This window comes from Mercenaria mercenaria, chromosome 17, assembly GCF_021730395.1.
Source record: "Mercenaria mercenaria strain notata chromosome 17, MADL_Memer_1, whole genome shotgun sequence".
NCBI lineage: Eukaryota > Metazoa > Mollusca > Bivalvia > Venerida > Veneridae > Mercenaria > Mercenaria mercenaria.
In genome coordinates this window covers 34489739-34504552 of record NC_069377.1, presented here as the reverse complement: position 1 = coordinate 34504552, position 14814 = coordinate 34489739, and the positions used below count along the sequence as shown (strand labels likewise).

General features: G+C 36.5%; 1 protein-coding gene across 1 annotated transcript; it reads left to right on the top strand.

Moving 5' to 3' along the window:
• The first annotated feature begins 11818 nt into the window (after nucleotides 1–11818).
• LOC123537314 (complement C1q-like protein 4) lies at nucleotides 11819–14576 on the top strand. Its single transcript, XM_045320991.2, has 4 exons — nucleotides 11819–11966; nucleotides 12680–12790; nucleotides 13260–13436; nucleotides 14125–14576. The coding sequence occupies exons 2-4, from the start codon at nucleotides 12700–12702 to the stop codon at nucleotides 14544–14546; spliced, it is 690 nt and encodes a 229-aa protein (XP_045176926.2). The 5' UTR covers nucleotides 11819–11966; nucleotides 12680–12699; the 3' UTR covers nucleotides 14547–14576.
• The last annotated feature ends 238 nt before the right edge of the window (nucleotides 14577–14814 follow it).

Genomic DNA, 14814 nt, shown 5'->3' with positions numbered 1-14814 from the left:
CTCGTGACCTTCACGTCGGAATTCCGAACAATGATGTTATTCAACGACAAAATATATTATTTCTTAAATCAACATTACATCAGACATTACATAAGATGTTCATCATTTAACAAACATCACTTACATGCAGTGTAAGCTGAGTCTTGTCGTAAGGGTTAGAAATCCTTGCCTTGATTACTTAGCCTTAGATGGTAACCGCTTTGGGACTGACGGTGGCTGAAAGAAGAGGAATTTAACATGACAACTGGATTACAACTGTTCAATTACAGTAACTGCAGCCAAATTCATTAGAAGTACTTTTGAACCAAAGAAGCATAGCAAAGCAAACAGACTAGGTTTGATGAATAATTGGCTAACAAACATACAACTTCATTCCATCTCTATCATTTGCATAAGAGGGACACTTTCATTATTCTTAAATGATAAGAAATATCAACAACACTAAATTGAATTAAGTATACTTCATCAGATCACCAGGAACAAAACGTAGATTACAAAAAGAAATAAACAGATAAGTAGTTTTGTTCTGCACATTCATTCATAAATACCAGGTATATGTGTTATGACCGAATAAATAGATCGCTTAAATATAGTTATCCATAGCAATAAAGTAATGCGTGCCTAAACACCAAATTCATACATTAGTTATCCCAACATTTTCCATTAGAAATAAATATAACACTCAAAATTTGTGAGTTCTAATTTTCTGTATTTTTTGTAAACACTATCTGACTCATGGAGGACAACCTGTCCAGTAATCTGCCGAGAACCCAAATCCCTATTGGAGAAATAAGTTACTGAGTATCAGTTTCACCACTGTAAATCTGTCGTTTTTCTGCTATGTTTTAATGTAGATGAAATTACAGAACATGCCAAAAGTAGATTTGTTGCTAACAACTATAATTGTAATGTGAATACTAATAATAAATGTATAACATTTTTAACTTTAAACACGTTTCAAGACTGTCAAAATCCAAAGGAAATGAATACTAGGCAAGAAAGTCTTCAGTAGGGAATATAACACGAAATAGGATAAATTTGCACGTCGTATTTTTATACACTCACTGGTGATGCATCTCCAGGTGTCTCTTTACGTAGTTTTGGTGCTACTGCAGGCTTCTCTTTTTGTCCGGAAGCTTCTTCTCCATCCTGCAATGCAATGGCAATCATTTCTGTGGTAAGGCTTAAATAACATCATACGCTGTAAGCCCAACGATAAACCGCCATACATCCGCTGTACTAGAACTTTAGTAACATTAATCATTTTACCTGTAAATGTGTAAGATAAAGTACGGGTACTATTCCAATTCTGCCATCAGAGTCCATAGCATACCACCATCTGTCCTCCTCTTTTGAAATGATTTCCAGAATGTCACCTTTCTAAAACGACAAATCTTTTGGATTTTGCAAAATATCATAAAAGTTATGAGTTCATTCTACCCTCCTTTCATTCATAAAGTAGCTAGCAATCTATTTTCTGTTTGCAGCAAGCTACTGTAAAAATGTAAATGAAAGGACTGAATGCCATTTTTGTGCGTTTAGACGTGTATAAAACACAAAGGAACTTCTTGCTCTTGCATATCATCACAAAATCGCTAGTTCAAGTCACGGATTAGAAGAAATCCCAATGTTTTAGACATGTAACCCTCTAACCGCATCCAATTCTTAATCAAACTCCAATTTCTATGTGAGAGTATATAGAATATGTATATAGTGTACAAATTTTTGATAAAAGAAAATAAAATCTTTACTATGAGATGGTTATCACATTTCACTCAGGTTAGTCACACAAAATGTAAAATGTTTCTCTGTAACAATGGGCAAATATCTACTTATTATATTTAGCAAGTAACTTAAGAGACTGTTGTACAAGGCACTGTTGATTGTGTCCTGATCTTTGAAATTGCTACGTAAAATATCACGATTGAAACGGAAACCATCTTTTGAATTGAAGAACGTTATGTTAAGTAATCTGAATGTGAAATGGTTGTTTTTTAACGGTCTATATGTCTACTTTATAACCGTCGCAAATATCTAATCTAAAATAGCTTGATTTTATTTGTCAGTTAGATAAAGACGGAAGTCGAGCGTTATGAACGTTTGATTTAATCATTTTTTAAACAGGCGGCATCATATTATGCGTATGATTACTGAACAAAAACACAATCAGGGAAAATTCACCAGTTATATTCATCCCATTTCATAAATTTGTAAATATGCAGTGTATTGTGTTTAAGCAATAAACTGTATTCAATTTGCCCCGCTTCTAATAACTATACCATGTTTGAAAGTTTTTTTATTTAAACATTCCTCTAGCGTCATATCTGGAAGATACAATTCAGACTAAAATGAAGAGGTGACCAAATTAAAGCAGTTGCAATAAATTTAAGGAAATGTTTAACTTACATTGCCCTCAAAGTCGGACTTTGTGACAAATTTCTGTCTTGGAACCTGAAAAATTCAAAACAGACAAAATTCAGTTGTTTAGATATGTACCTCAAATGTTTTTAACACTTTTTTTCAAGCATATAAGCGGCGGTGTCTACTTGTAGCAGTGAGCACTATGATCAATTTATACTGCTGCTTAACTGGTATACGCGCCGTGGTAGGATACCCCGCCCAGTCACATTATACTGTCACCGGGCTGACCAGTCCTTGAACTACCCTAAATTTAATGCTGATCGCCGAGCGATAAGAGCTATTTTTTAAATATTTGGTACATTGCCGTCAAAGTGCAAACCTTTACCATTATGCTACCGTACCGGTTTAACAAATATCTTTTCATGACAAGAGTAACGATATTCAAAACGAAGTCAATTCAATTTTGAAGTCTTTCAAAACGTTAATTGTCAAAATGATGAAATATACAGTTTCAGTTTTGTGATCTACCGTAAAATTGTCGTCTCAGAGGAATTAAACTTACCTATAGTTTATATTGCGTTAAGAAATCAGAGCATGTTAAAAACCTAAACGTAAGGTTAAGTAAATAAGATTGGATTTAGAAAAAGATTCATCTCAGTTAGATAAATCGCTTTCTAAACCCATGATTCATTATTAGCCAGTGCTTTAGCAACTGGCTATAGCTCTAAATCAATTACCAAGTTTTAACCTCGCGTCGTTTGAGTTTTACTTTATTTCTATGTGACCACATCACAAAAATATTCTGGACGTGTAAAACAGTCCCATATTCATTTTGTATAATCTTGGTATTGTGGGAATGAGTGAGCAACTGAGGATAACTGTTTTAAGCAACAAAAACAAGCAGCGACGGATTCTAGAATAATTATGAACTTTTTATTCACATTCGAAATATTCGGAATCAGTCCGCTTTTAGGTTGGGGTTTAGGGGTTAGGGTTAAGGTTGAAATTGACCCTACCCTGGGCAAAATTTAGTTTTTCATAGAGTTGTATAGGAAAAAAAACTTTCAAAGATATTTTTGTCTTGAACCGCAATGCACAGAATTTAGATAGTTAGCATACATGAGCATTGTCTAGTGGATCTCTACCAACTTTGTCTAAAGTCTATGCACAATGAAATGTTGATTTTTCAGGTGTATCGGTTGAAATATCACTCAGTAAGCACGGGATATTAGTCTTTTCAGGGCTTTGATATTTTATTACCTCGCATATTGGTTGGTGCAATATTATCGGTCTGGTGTCGTATGATCACTAAGTAAGAAACACGTAATGTGTAATATTCCCCATTTATTACGCAAGTGAAAGATAATTATCTAAAGCGAAATAAAAAAAAATATGTTGGATTACACTCTTTTATTCGAAATGTTTAGTAGATATGGAAGGATGACAGTCTCAATGTGGAAAAAATACAGAATATGCATGAAAAATCGAAACGCACTCGACATTACAAGCCATTGAAAAATTCGACCACTATGAGTGAAACAATTCGGCAGCGAAGCACCTCTAATTGCATCTCGCAGGCTATAAACACAGTTCGTTTCTTTACTGCAATTGAGCGAAACAGTCGAGTCACAGTAACCCGATATTGCTAAGGCTTGTAACACTAGCGGTTCCCACTATGTCCGGGGAAAATTTCAAGTTTCTTCCAAACTGAGACCGTCATCTGGTCATAACTACTGAAAGAATTCTGCAAAGCACGTCTTTATGCACATCGCAATCTTGATAAACAGTTTTTGTTAATTGCAACTGAGCAAAAAAGAAAAAGGTTTATCACAGTTGACTGATATCAATATTTCTTGTTTTCTCGTCCGTGGTAATCATTCAATTTTTCTCCAAATTGAGACTGTCATCCTGCCCTAACTACTGAACGAATTCGGCAGCACAGCACTTTTAATTGCCGCTCACAAACTAATTTTAGTCATGTTTTCATTGCAATTGGGCAAAAATCACTTTAGTTACAGTTGCCGATTATTGTTAAGGATTGTTAGATCGCGTGCGATTGTGACTTTTCCGGCGTGTTCTTTCAATTTTCTACCAACAGGGACCGACATCCTGCCCTGACTGCTGAACGACTTTGGCAGCGCAGCACTTCTGGCTGTAGCTCTAATACTAAACACAATGCGTTTTATTGTTTCTTTGTTTGTTTTGGGTTTAACGCCGTTTTTCAAAGTATTTCAGTCACGTAACGGCGGGCAGTTAAACTAACCAGAGTTCCTGGATTCTGTACCAGTACAAACCTGTTCTCCGCAAGTAACTGCCAACTTCCCCACATAAATTATCAGAGGTGGAGGACGAATGATGTCAGACACAATGTCTTTTATCAAATCGTCACGGAGAATATACAGCCCGCCCGGGGATCGAACTCGCGACCCCGCGAACCGTAGACCAACGCTCTCCCTACTGAGCTAAGCGGGCGGGCTCAATGTGTTTTAATGCAACTGAGCAACAACAGTTGAGTCAAAGTAGCCCGATACTATTAGGTTATTTAACATTGTTCTGTACAATATGGAGATATATTTTGACAAGTACCTAGCTGAGAAAACCATATTGGACGATCCGCTAGGCGAGTCCAAATATATCTCGTTTGTACAGTACAATGTTAGATAACCTTTATACTCTATATCTATTTTATTTTAGTTAAAATTAAAAATGATTCACTGAATATTGTATTTCTGCCTTTTCTGATTTTAAGACGCATGATCAAACTCTGTATGTTTAACATAGGACTGTTGACCCGTCCAAATACGGAAAAATACAGTTTTTTTTTGTACGCACGTGCGAACAATACGCTTCAGTAATATATTGTACGGTCACGTGTTTCAAATAAACGTTCACGACTGGATAAATAAAATAGATATAGAATAAAATGGCGATATAACTAAGTGTTGTAAAATCGTGTGCGGTCCGCACTACGTCACGGGAAAAGTTTCAATTGTCTTCCAAATTCAGACCGTCATCATGTCCTAACTACTGAACGAATTCGGCAGCGTAATCACAAATAAAATATACAGTTACTTTTTTCAAGACAACTGAGCAAAAACACTTTAGTTAGAGTGACCCGATATTACTAAGGATTTAAGGAGTTAAAATTTAAGTTTGTCACAAACTGAATGCGTCCTCTCGCCCTAACAACTGTACTAATGCAATTCGTCAGCTCGGCACCTCTAATTGCCGTTCACAAGCTAACTTCAAATTTTTGTTTCCATTGCAACTGAGCGAAAAACACTTAAGTTACAATGGACGAAAGTTACTACGGCTTGTAATATCTTGTGTGATTTGATTTTTGGCGTTTTCTTTAAATTTTGTCCATTTCGAGACCGTCGTCCTGTCCTAACTACTGAATGAATTCGTAAGCGCAGCATCTCTCATTGCAGCTCACAGGCAAAACGACAGTTTTTTCTTTGCAATTGAGCTAAAACCAGTTGGGTCACAGTAGCCCGATATTACTTAGGTTTTTGATATCGTGTGCTGTTTGGCCACACACTTTTCCTTAGGTTCTTCATCCTTTGGTTGGACATCTCTGCAAAATGTGCTCAGCAGTTTGCTTTTCCAGGCCACAGGGACACATCGGAGAAGGAGACAATTTAAGCTTCGTGCAAATGTGGGCATTTAACCTGGTATGTCCTGTGCAAAGGCTAAAGATGATGACTTTTTCCCTTCTGCCAAATACCACCCCAATGAGAATCAAAGTGCACGGCAAGATGGAGGACCCGAAGAAGACGACATCCTTCATTGCTGGATCAGAGGTGACGGTGTAGGCGGTGAACAACGAGAGGAAGAAGAAGAAGAATATCGTGTGCGATACACACTTGTCAAGGGAATTTTCAATTTATGTCCAAATTGAGATTAACATCCTGCTCTTACTTCTGAACGATTTCTGCAGCGTAGCATCTTTTATTGCAGTTCTCAAACAAAATACACATTTATTCGTTCAATGCAATTGGGTGACAAAGACTTGAGACACATTGGCCCGATATTACTAAGGTTTGTAATTTCGTGTGCGGTTATGACTGTGTGCGGTGAAGAATGTCAATTTTTATCCAAATTACGATGTCATCCTGCCCTAACTACAGAACAGATTCGGCGACACAGGTCCTTTTATTGCAGTTCACAGTTTAAATACACAATTATTTCTTTCATTCCAGTTTAATGAAAAACACTTTAGTGCCAGTTGTCCAATATTACTTAAGCATGTATTATCATATTTATGCTGTTCTCACTTGTCCGCTTTTCCCTAAACTGAGACTGTCATCCAGCCCTAACTACAGATAAAGTTTGGCAGAACATTTCCTCTAACTGCAGTTCACGTAATGTTAGTAAAAAGTTCACAAAATATACGTTTTGTTTTTATTTCATTACAAATTGAGCAAAAAACATTTCAATCAGTGTGGCGCGATATTACTAACGCCTTTAATATCGTGTGCGGTTCTCACTTTTTACAGCGTGTTCGTTCAAGTTTTGTCCAAACTGAGACCGTCAACTTTCCCTAAGTTTTGAACGAATATGGCAGCGCAGCCCCTCTGGTTGCAGTTCACTGGTTAAATACAGAGTTAGCTTTTTCATTGAAATTAAGCGAAAATCACTGTATCAACAGTGGTCCGATATTACTTAGGCTTGTAATATCGTGTGCGGTTCTCCCTTTTCCGGTGTAAACATTTTTTTTTGGGAAATTGAGACCATCATCGCCCTTACTACTGAATGACCCGACAGCGCAGCACCTCTAATTGCAGTTCACAGGCTAAATTTACAGTTAATTTTTAATGCAAATGAGCGCAACCACTTGAGTCTAAGTGGACGAATATTGCTAAGGCTTGTAATATCGTGTGCGCTTCTGATTTTCCGGCGTGTACTTTCAAGTTTTGTCCAAATTGAGACCGTCATCCTGTCCTAACTACTGAACGAGTTCGGTAGCGCAGTACCTCTAATTGCAGCTCAAAGTCTAAATACACAATTAGTTTTTCATTGCAACTAAGCGAAAAACAGTTGAGCCAAAGAAGCCTGAAATTTCTACGGCTTGTAATATCGTGTGCTGTTCTCACCGTGCTAGTCCACGGAAAAAATCAATTTTTGTCCAGACTTAGACTATCATCCTGCCTGACTACTGAACGAATTCAGCAGAGCAGCAGCGCAGCACCTCTTATTGCAGTTCACAAACGAAATACACAGTAACGCTTAAGTAACAGTGGCCCGATATTACTAATGTGTCAGTCACACTACACCGTAAAGCGTTAGCGGACGCCAAACGTATAGAAAAATTGCGGCAGAAAGTTATCTCGCTGCTCTCGCGATCGGTGTATGGGGCGCATAAAACGCAAATGACCGCAAGATTAACGTACATATACAGGACGAACAACGTTCAGTTAACGGATATCACCGTACTAGTAACGGATTTGTACCGCGTAAAACGTAAGCGCAACGCATGAGAAACTGACAAAACCTTCTTGTCAATTATCGTCAGTTGAACATACGTTACATCCGTTGCATGTCCGGTACTAGTCCGGCCGTGAATCAGGTCCACCGGACAAGAACGGATGCGAACCGGACAAGTACAGAATAGGGAACGCACGAGTAACGAACAAAACGCATATCAGCGCATTGCTACCGTACATCTAAATTTTGAACATGTTCAAAACCTTCAACCGGATGAAACGAACGTCGCCGGACAAGGAGCGCAGGCGCCGCACGAGAAACGAAAAAGAAACGCATGCGAACGGACACGAACGAATTGAAAATTTTGTTATACGTTAGACGTCCGTTAACGCTATAGGTTGTAGTGTGACTGAGACTTTAGTTTTTATATCGTGTGCGGTTCTCGCTTTGTCCGGTGTAAACTTTCAATTTTGAGTGTGTTGATCTGTATAAGGATGTGAAAGTGGTCTTAAAGACTGAAACAGTTCAAAAAGCGCTGTTACGACGTACTGAGTCGTTTGCGACAGTAAGCCATACGCAACTGAGTTGTCTAGAATTTTAGGTAAGGATAACTTTTAAGAAGTTTTTCAACCTTCATTTAAGTTATTATTTTATTAACTAAAGACTTACTGCGTGGAGTATGTACATTGTTCATTGCACAGCGTCGATTATGCAGGCTAACGAATTGAGTTTATTGTTCAAAATTTCTAACAGTGAACTGCTCGTATTTGTAAAACAATAAAAAAATTACGTTACCTAGAAGCTATTTGTGCCCACTGGGATGACGCTTTTATTTCGTATGTACAGGTCGATAGATTACCTTTAACAGATCTTCCTTGTTCATCGTGGGATGACCCTGGAATTTATGTCAAAACTATTTCCAGCCGAGCCGACGGCAGGTCTCCAGCATCCAGTCTAAGCCGATACTGCTGGAAACAGTACCAATTTAAGTAAATCACCGAACTAAAGTATGTATATATAATAATTGGGATGTTCGACATAAAAATTTAATTTACTAGTAACCACACAAATTTGAGCGAATGAAATCAATGCAATTTATCTATCAACTCCTTTTCCGACTTTTAAGAAATCGATTGAGGTATCTAAAAAAATCAAACTATATGATATAACAAGAGCTGTCCGTAAGACAGCGCGCTCCACTATTCGGCAATTTGACAGTAAAATGAATATATGTTTCAATAAGAGACCTCTACTTTAAAAGGAAGATACACCAAAAGGCATTATTCTGTCAAGAACACAAATTAGCGTTATTGGGATTGTTACCACACATGCAGATGATGATATTTTTTGAGTTTCAAGTCATTATCTTATATAGTAACAAAGTAATGTCCAGAAAACGAAGTTTGTCAAAACAAAAAGTATGAAAGGGGCATAATCTGGTCAAAAATACAAATCAGAGTTATGTGCATTGTTACCACACATGAAGATAATGATGATAGAGATACATTTTAAGTTTCAAGTCTTTGTCTTATGTTGCACTAACTAAAGTTATATCCAGAAAGCGAAGATTGCCAAAAAACTTTAAGTATGAAAGGGGCATAATTCTGTCAAAAATAAAATTAGAGTTATGGGGAATGTAACCACACATGCAGATGAAAATTATAAAGAAATATTTTTAATTTCAAGTTACCAAAGATATGTCTATAAACGAAGCTTTCGAAAAAATTTAACATAAAAATAATTCCAAGTATAACAATTGTGTGAACTTGACCTTGGGTATAATGGGGTCAGCCCCTGCACATACTTTGTCTGTATGCTGGACAATGGTTATGTGAACTTTAAGTTAGATATAAGCACTAGTAACAAAGATATGACAGAAAATCAAAGGTTGCCGAAAACCTTTAACCTTAAAAATAACCTAAGTATAACACCTTGGTGACCTTGACCTTAGGGGTAATGGGCACAGCCAGTGCACATACTTTGTTTGTATGCTGGATAAGGTTTATATGAAGTTACAATAAGATATAAGCAATAGTAACAAAGATATGGCAGAAAAACCAAGAAAGCTCACGCCGACGCCGACGCCGGGGCGAGTAGAATAGCCCCCGAATAGTGGAGCTAAAAATTAGGTTTCGCTGCAATTTTGACATGATATTAAAATATATATTTTCCAAGTATGTGTAAAATTTCAAAAGTTTTAATGAAGTAATTATAAATATTGACAGAACAAGCGTTTTAAAAGATTTGTTTAGTGTATTCGGTTTGAACAATTTACAGGCCAGGGTTCACTGAGACCGTCAGTGAGGTAAAATACATACATCTGTATGTTATAATTATATGAATTTTTTTAGCTAAATTATTGATGTCAGCTTTTTCAAAAAATGAAATGGACATTTTAGTCCTTGCAGTTGCCCCTCCCACCGTCCCCGGCCCCACCTCCCTCACACACTCCATAAATTCAGTGAAAGCTTCATGTCGGTAATGTACAACTAATACGAGTGGTTGTTAAAACATAAGTTGCCAAAGTAATCCATTAATGATTAAAGTAAACGTAAAAGGAACAAGAACTGTTTATAAAACACGTATTTAATAAATTGTCCAATTTTCAGTCCTGTCTACTTAACAGCAGATATCATTTCAAGGAGAGTTTTATTAATCTTAATTTCATCAGGATGTTCATGCCCGATGTTTGTGGTGGCCATTTCATTGTTGTACGTTATCTTAATTGCACAGTCATTTGTATACTTCATTGTTGTACCTTATCTTAAGTGCGCAGTTATACACCCATCGCATACATGTCCTTGTTTGCAGCTAAGTGTCTGATTTCAGTTAAAGGTATCCAAAGGCCATCTAGATATTTTAGCTTTAGATATTTACTTCAAATGTAGAAAATCATCATCAAATCTATTTAACTCTACTAAATATGTAATATAATTGTGCATGTAGAGCTACATTCACAAGTTAATGTCATGTAGTAGCAATTGATTGTTAAAAAAAACTTCCAGCTGTTAAATGCTATTACAAATTTATACTGTGTTTAGCTATCATACATGTATTGAATGTGTACTGTTGTTAACATAATGCACAGTACTGTTCATACAAATAAACTTAATAATAATTTTATGTTTATATAAACTATATGTAGTAATTGCATATTTTAATATGAAATTGGTTCTAGTATACCTTTAAAATTATTTAAATATATTATCATTATCTATAGTAAGTGTATCAATACAACTCGCTTAGAAAAATACATATTTTTATGTCTTCGTTCAGACGAAGCAATAGAATTCAATGCATCCATCAGAAAATAAACACCTATTGCTTGGGTTTAAAGTCACGCCGACTGCATTTAGGTCACATAGCAGCTTTTCAAGCTTTTATAGATGGAACAAGACCGCAGGTGCTAACCCAGGCTGTTTCCCCAGCTTTCAGAGGTAGAGCTAGACCCCTGGTGCTCATCCATGCATTATCTCAGGCACATGCTGGCGCCTGGATAATTCTAACTCCCTAGATGCCTTTCACAAATGAATATTCTACAGCCGAAATGAGTTTTCGAACCAACATTCGGGGAGGGGGTGAGGAAGAGATTCGAAGTCAGGGACATTAACCACTCGGCCACGGAAGCCTCTTCTTCTACCAAAAGCTAATCATTTACTGGCATTAACCGTTTTTCTCTACTCTTACACCGTAGCAAAACAGTTTTTTTGTCATTGCTTCGTACTAAAACTTGATTCAATAAACCGTTTGCCTTTTATCTTACGTCAGTTATTTGCAATTAGACATCCAAGGAGGTCATTTATTAATGTTGAGGGAGAAAAGATGACACGGTGTTTTTAAGGGAATGAACTCGAGATAGATAACAAGAACATTAAATTACATGTTAAGAAAAAACATTTAGTATGTAAAACTCTCAAATATCTTTTTTTTTGTAAAAATAAGATGCTTTTAACGTTTTCCAACATGAAACTTACGAAGGGAAAAACGATTTTGAGGTCAATATTAGTCATGAGTGAACATTGCTACAATATCGGTAATGCACGAGTTTAGTGCGTGATCATGCCTTCATCACGACATCGGAAGACAGTACTTAAAAAGGAGACATAGACTGCAGACATATCAATATCATTCAAACACTTCTACAGCGTCTCCTCGCCAGAAAACAGTTCAACTGAAAGGTAATAAATTTACTTACTTTGCGGTTTTACGATCAATGTTACAGTTGCTATTGCGTTAATATTTCAACAATAAAATTTTACAATATTAATGAAATTTAATTTAACACAAAAATAAACAAGAAGCAACGAACAAAATTTTAATATTTATTAATACGCATATTCAGTTATTAAATATTGCCGTATCATCATTTCACCTGTTGAAAAAGGTGTGGATTTTTTTGTGTTTTTTAGGCGTGGGGGCGGGTTTGGTTTCACATCACATCGACACTATGTCATATGGCGATTTTCCAGCTTTTAATGGTAGAGAAAGACCTCAGATGTGCATCAGTGCACTAATTATCACAGGCGAGCACCTTGGTAGAACCACTGACCTTCGGAAACTGGATTGCTTCCCCACGTGAAGAATACAACGCCCCGATGGAGGCCCGAACCCACATCGATAAGGGGCAAGTGATTCGAAGTCAGTGACTATCAGCACTCAGCTACGAAGGCCCTTGAAAACAATGTATTTTGGTTTACTATTGTGCTCAATATTTCCTGTTTTTATTAAGACGATTCCTTTGCAATACATGTTGTTAAAATATCCGTCATCTCGGGATTATATTTTAGGTCAAAATTGGCCGAAACAGAATACTTTGAATACGTTTATCATACTGATTATGACTCGATACAAGAACTATTTTAGACCCATATTTTCATGTTATGTTTAACAGGTGGTGTATATACATACAGGATGTGTTCAGTAATATTTCTGCTTGTATTAGCCGCTTTTCCGGCGTTGATATCTACCAGACTGGTCAATAGTTATGACAACTTCCCAGAAGGTATTTAAGATTATTTTTACTTTATTCAAACATAATCAGTTCAAAGAGTTTCAAACTTTCATGTTATTTTAAAAGTAATTTGGAAAATGTATTTTGGAATGAAACGGATTTTTTCATTGATAGCTACAAACCCATGGTGTTTGTTTATTTATCAGTTTTGTACTTTTATTTGTGTGTGTGTGTGTGCGTGTGTGTTGGTGGTGGAGGGGTGGGGGGCGTTAGTGCGTGCGTGCGTTGCGACGTTTACTTGCTGTCAATTGCAGTTCTGGCATGTGGATTCTCCTGGTGGTTATTCTTCCTTGTTTTATTTAAAGCGTGCGTTGCTTAAAAGACCTAAAAGGAACTTACTATCAGTAAAATATATACATGATAAAAACGGAATTCCTTTATATTTTCCTTGCAAAATAAATGATTACATAAATAATTTCAAAATCAAACAATGTACGATTTGATTACCTTGACACTTTAGAGTCCATTGATGTACGTAACGAAATTTCACTGGGACCATATTCCACCATGGACGATACAATAGAAGACGCCATGGACGATACAACAGAAGACGCCATGGGTGATACAGAAGACATTTTTGGTATTGTAAATCAGTTGATCAGTAAAGTAACTGCACTGGAAAAGACGATTAAACATAGTGAGTATTCCTTGCTATTTCTTTCAAGCTACTCGCCCATGGTAAAAATGCAAAAAAAATGTAAATTTTGAATGTTATTTCAAAAGCTTTGCAACGGTTTACTACCGTTGTACAATATTTATTTTTTGCAAAAATCTTATGTCAATAAATCATTTGTCACTTTTAGAGTACTCTTTATTGAATTTTGAGAGAAAATACTTTTCGCCTAAAATGTGTGGGTCTCTTTAAAACCTGACAATATTATTTACAATTCGCATTAATTAGAATATACAACTTAAAAGAGCAGAAAGGTAAAATACTTAATAGCAAAGAGTTGCAGGTTTTGTGAAACACTTTAAAATCAATTTCGTGGGCATGAAATTTTGTGGTTTTGGTCAAAACGTCTATTTCGAGGATTTTAATTCATGGATATCAAATTTTGAAGATAGGATAAATTGGATTTTTTCTTATTCATTGAATTATTTTTTAATTCACTCAGCCGTGAAATCTACCTAAATTTGTCCCTTAAGAAAATTAATGATATTACAGTACTTGTACATTCCTATGCAATTCGAAAAATTATATTCTTAACAGAGATTCTTAAGCTGTGCAACAGGTTTTTATGGCAGTGTTACAGGGGTATTGTTTAGTCTGCCGAAATGCAGATATATTCGGTTCGTTTAAATTATAATTGTTACTGGTTTTTCAGGGTGTCACAGACCGGTTGCTTTTCACGCTGTAAGGGATGGTGCAGTTTATCCTCATCTTGGAGTATATCAACATGTTGTATTTAGTACAGTCTTACTTAACATTGGGAATGGATACAACGCCAACCATGGCATTTTTACCGCCCCCAAAGCTGGCTTGTATATATTTTCGGCTTCTATCTTAAGCGACAATAGACCCGCCACATCCTTGTTTGCTGCAGACATCGTTAGGAACGGGTATGTTCTTGCAAGAATATACGGCAAGGGAGTTAGCGGATACCATACCCAAGGATCGGCTACCGTGGTCACCCAGTTAACAGTTGGGCAGCAAATATGGGTTCGGCTAAACTGTTGTGCGAATGGTTCGCTATTCGGAGTTCGTTATACAACCTTCAGTGGTTCATTGATAAGTGTGTTAAATTGACCCCGTAACGCTATTAAAGTTTGACCTCTCCACCTTCAATTGCGTTTTCAGAAGACTGTTATCTAGTTTTAATTTCCATGCATTCTGTGCAGTGATACATCACATTTAAGGACGCATGCGGCAGTTTTAAGTAAAAAAAATAATCCCAGTAATAGAATTTATTCAAACTTTGTATATGAAGACAGTGTCACGTTAGAAACAGAATTATGAAAACAAATCGAAAGTCACCGTGATTGTTAAGAAGTTGTCTGCCCTTGCCTATGTAAAT

Bases quoted from the DNA above. Each gene is read 5' to 3' on its own strand.
- LOC123537314 (XM_045320991.2), top strand. From the start codon at position 12,700: ATGTGTTCAGTAATATTTCTGCTTGTATTAGCCGCTTTTCCGGCGTTG. The intron at 12,791-13,259 runs GTATTTAAGATT...TTGACACTTTAG, and splicing joins TTATGACAACTTCCCAGAAG to AGTCCATTGATGTACGTAAC. The intron at 13,437-14,124 runs GTGAGTATTCCT...CTGGTTTTTCAG, and splicing joins GGAAAAGACGATTAAACATA to GGTGTCACAGACCGGTTGCT.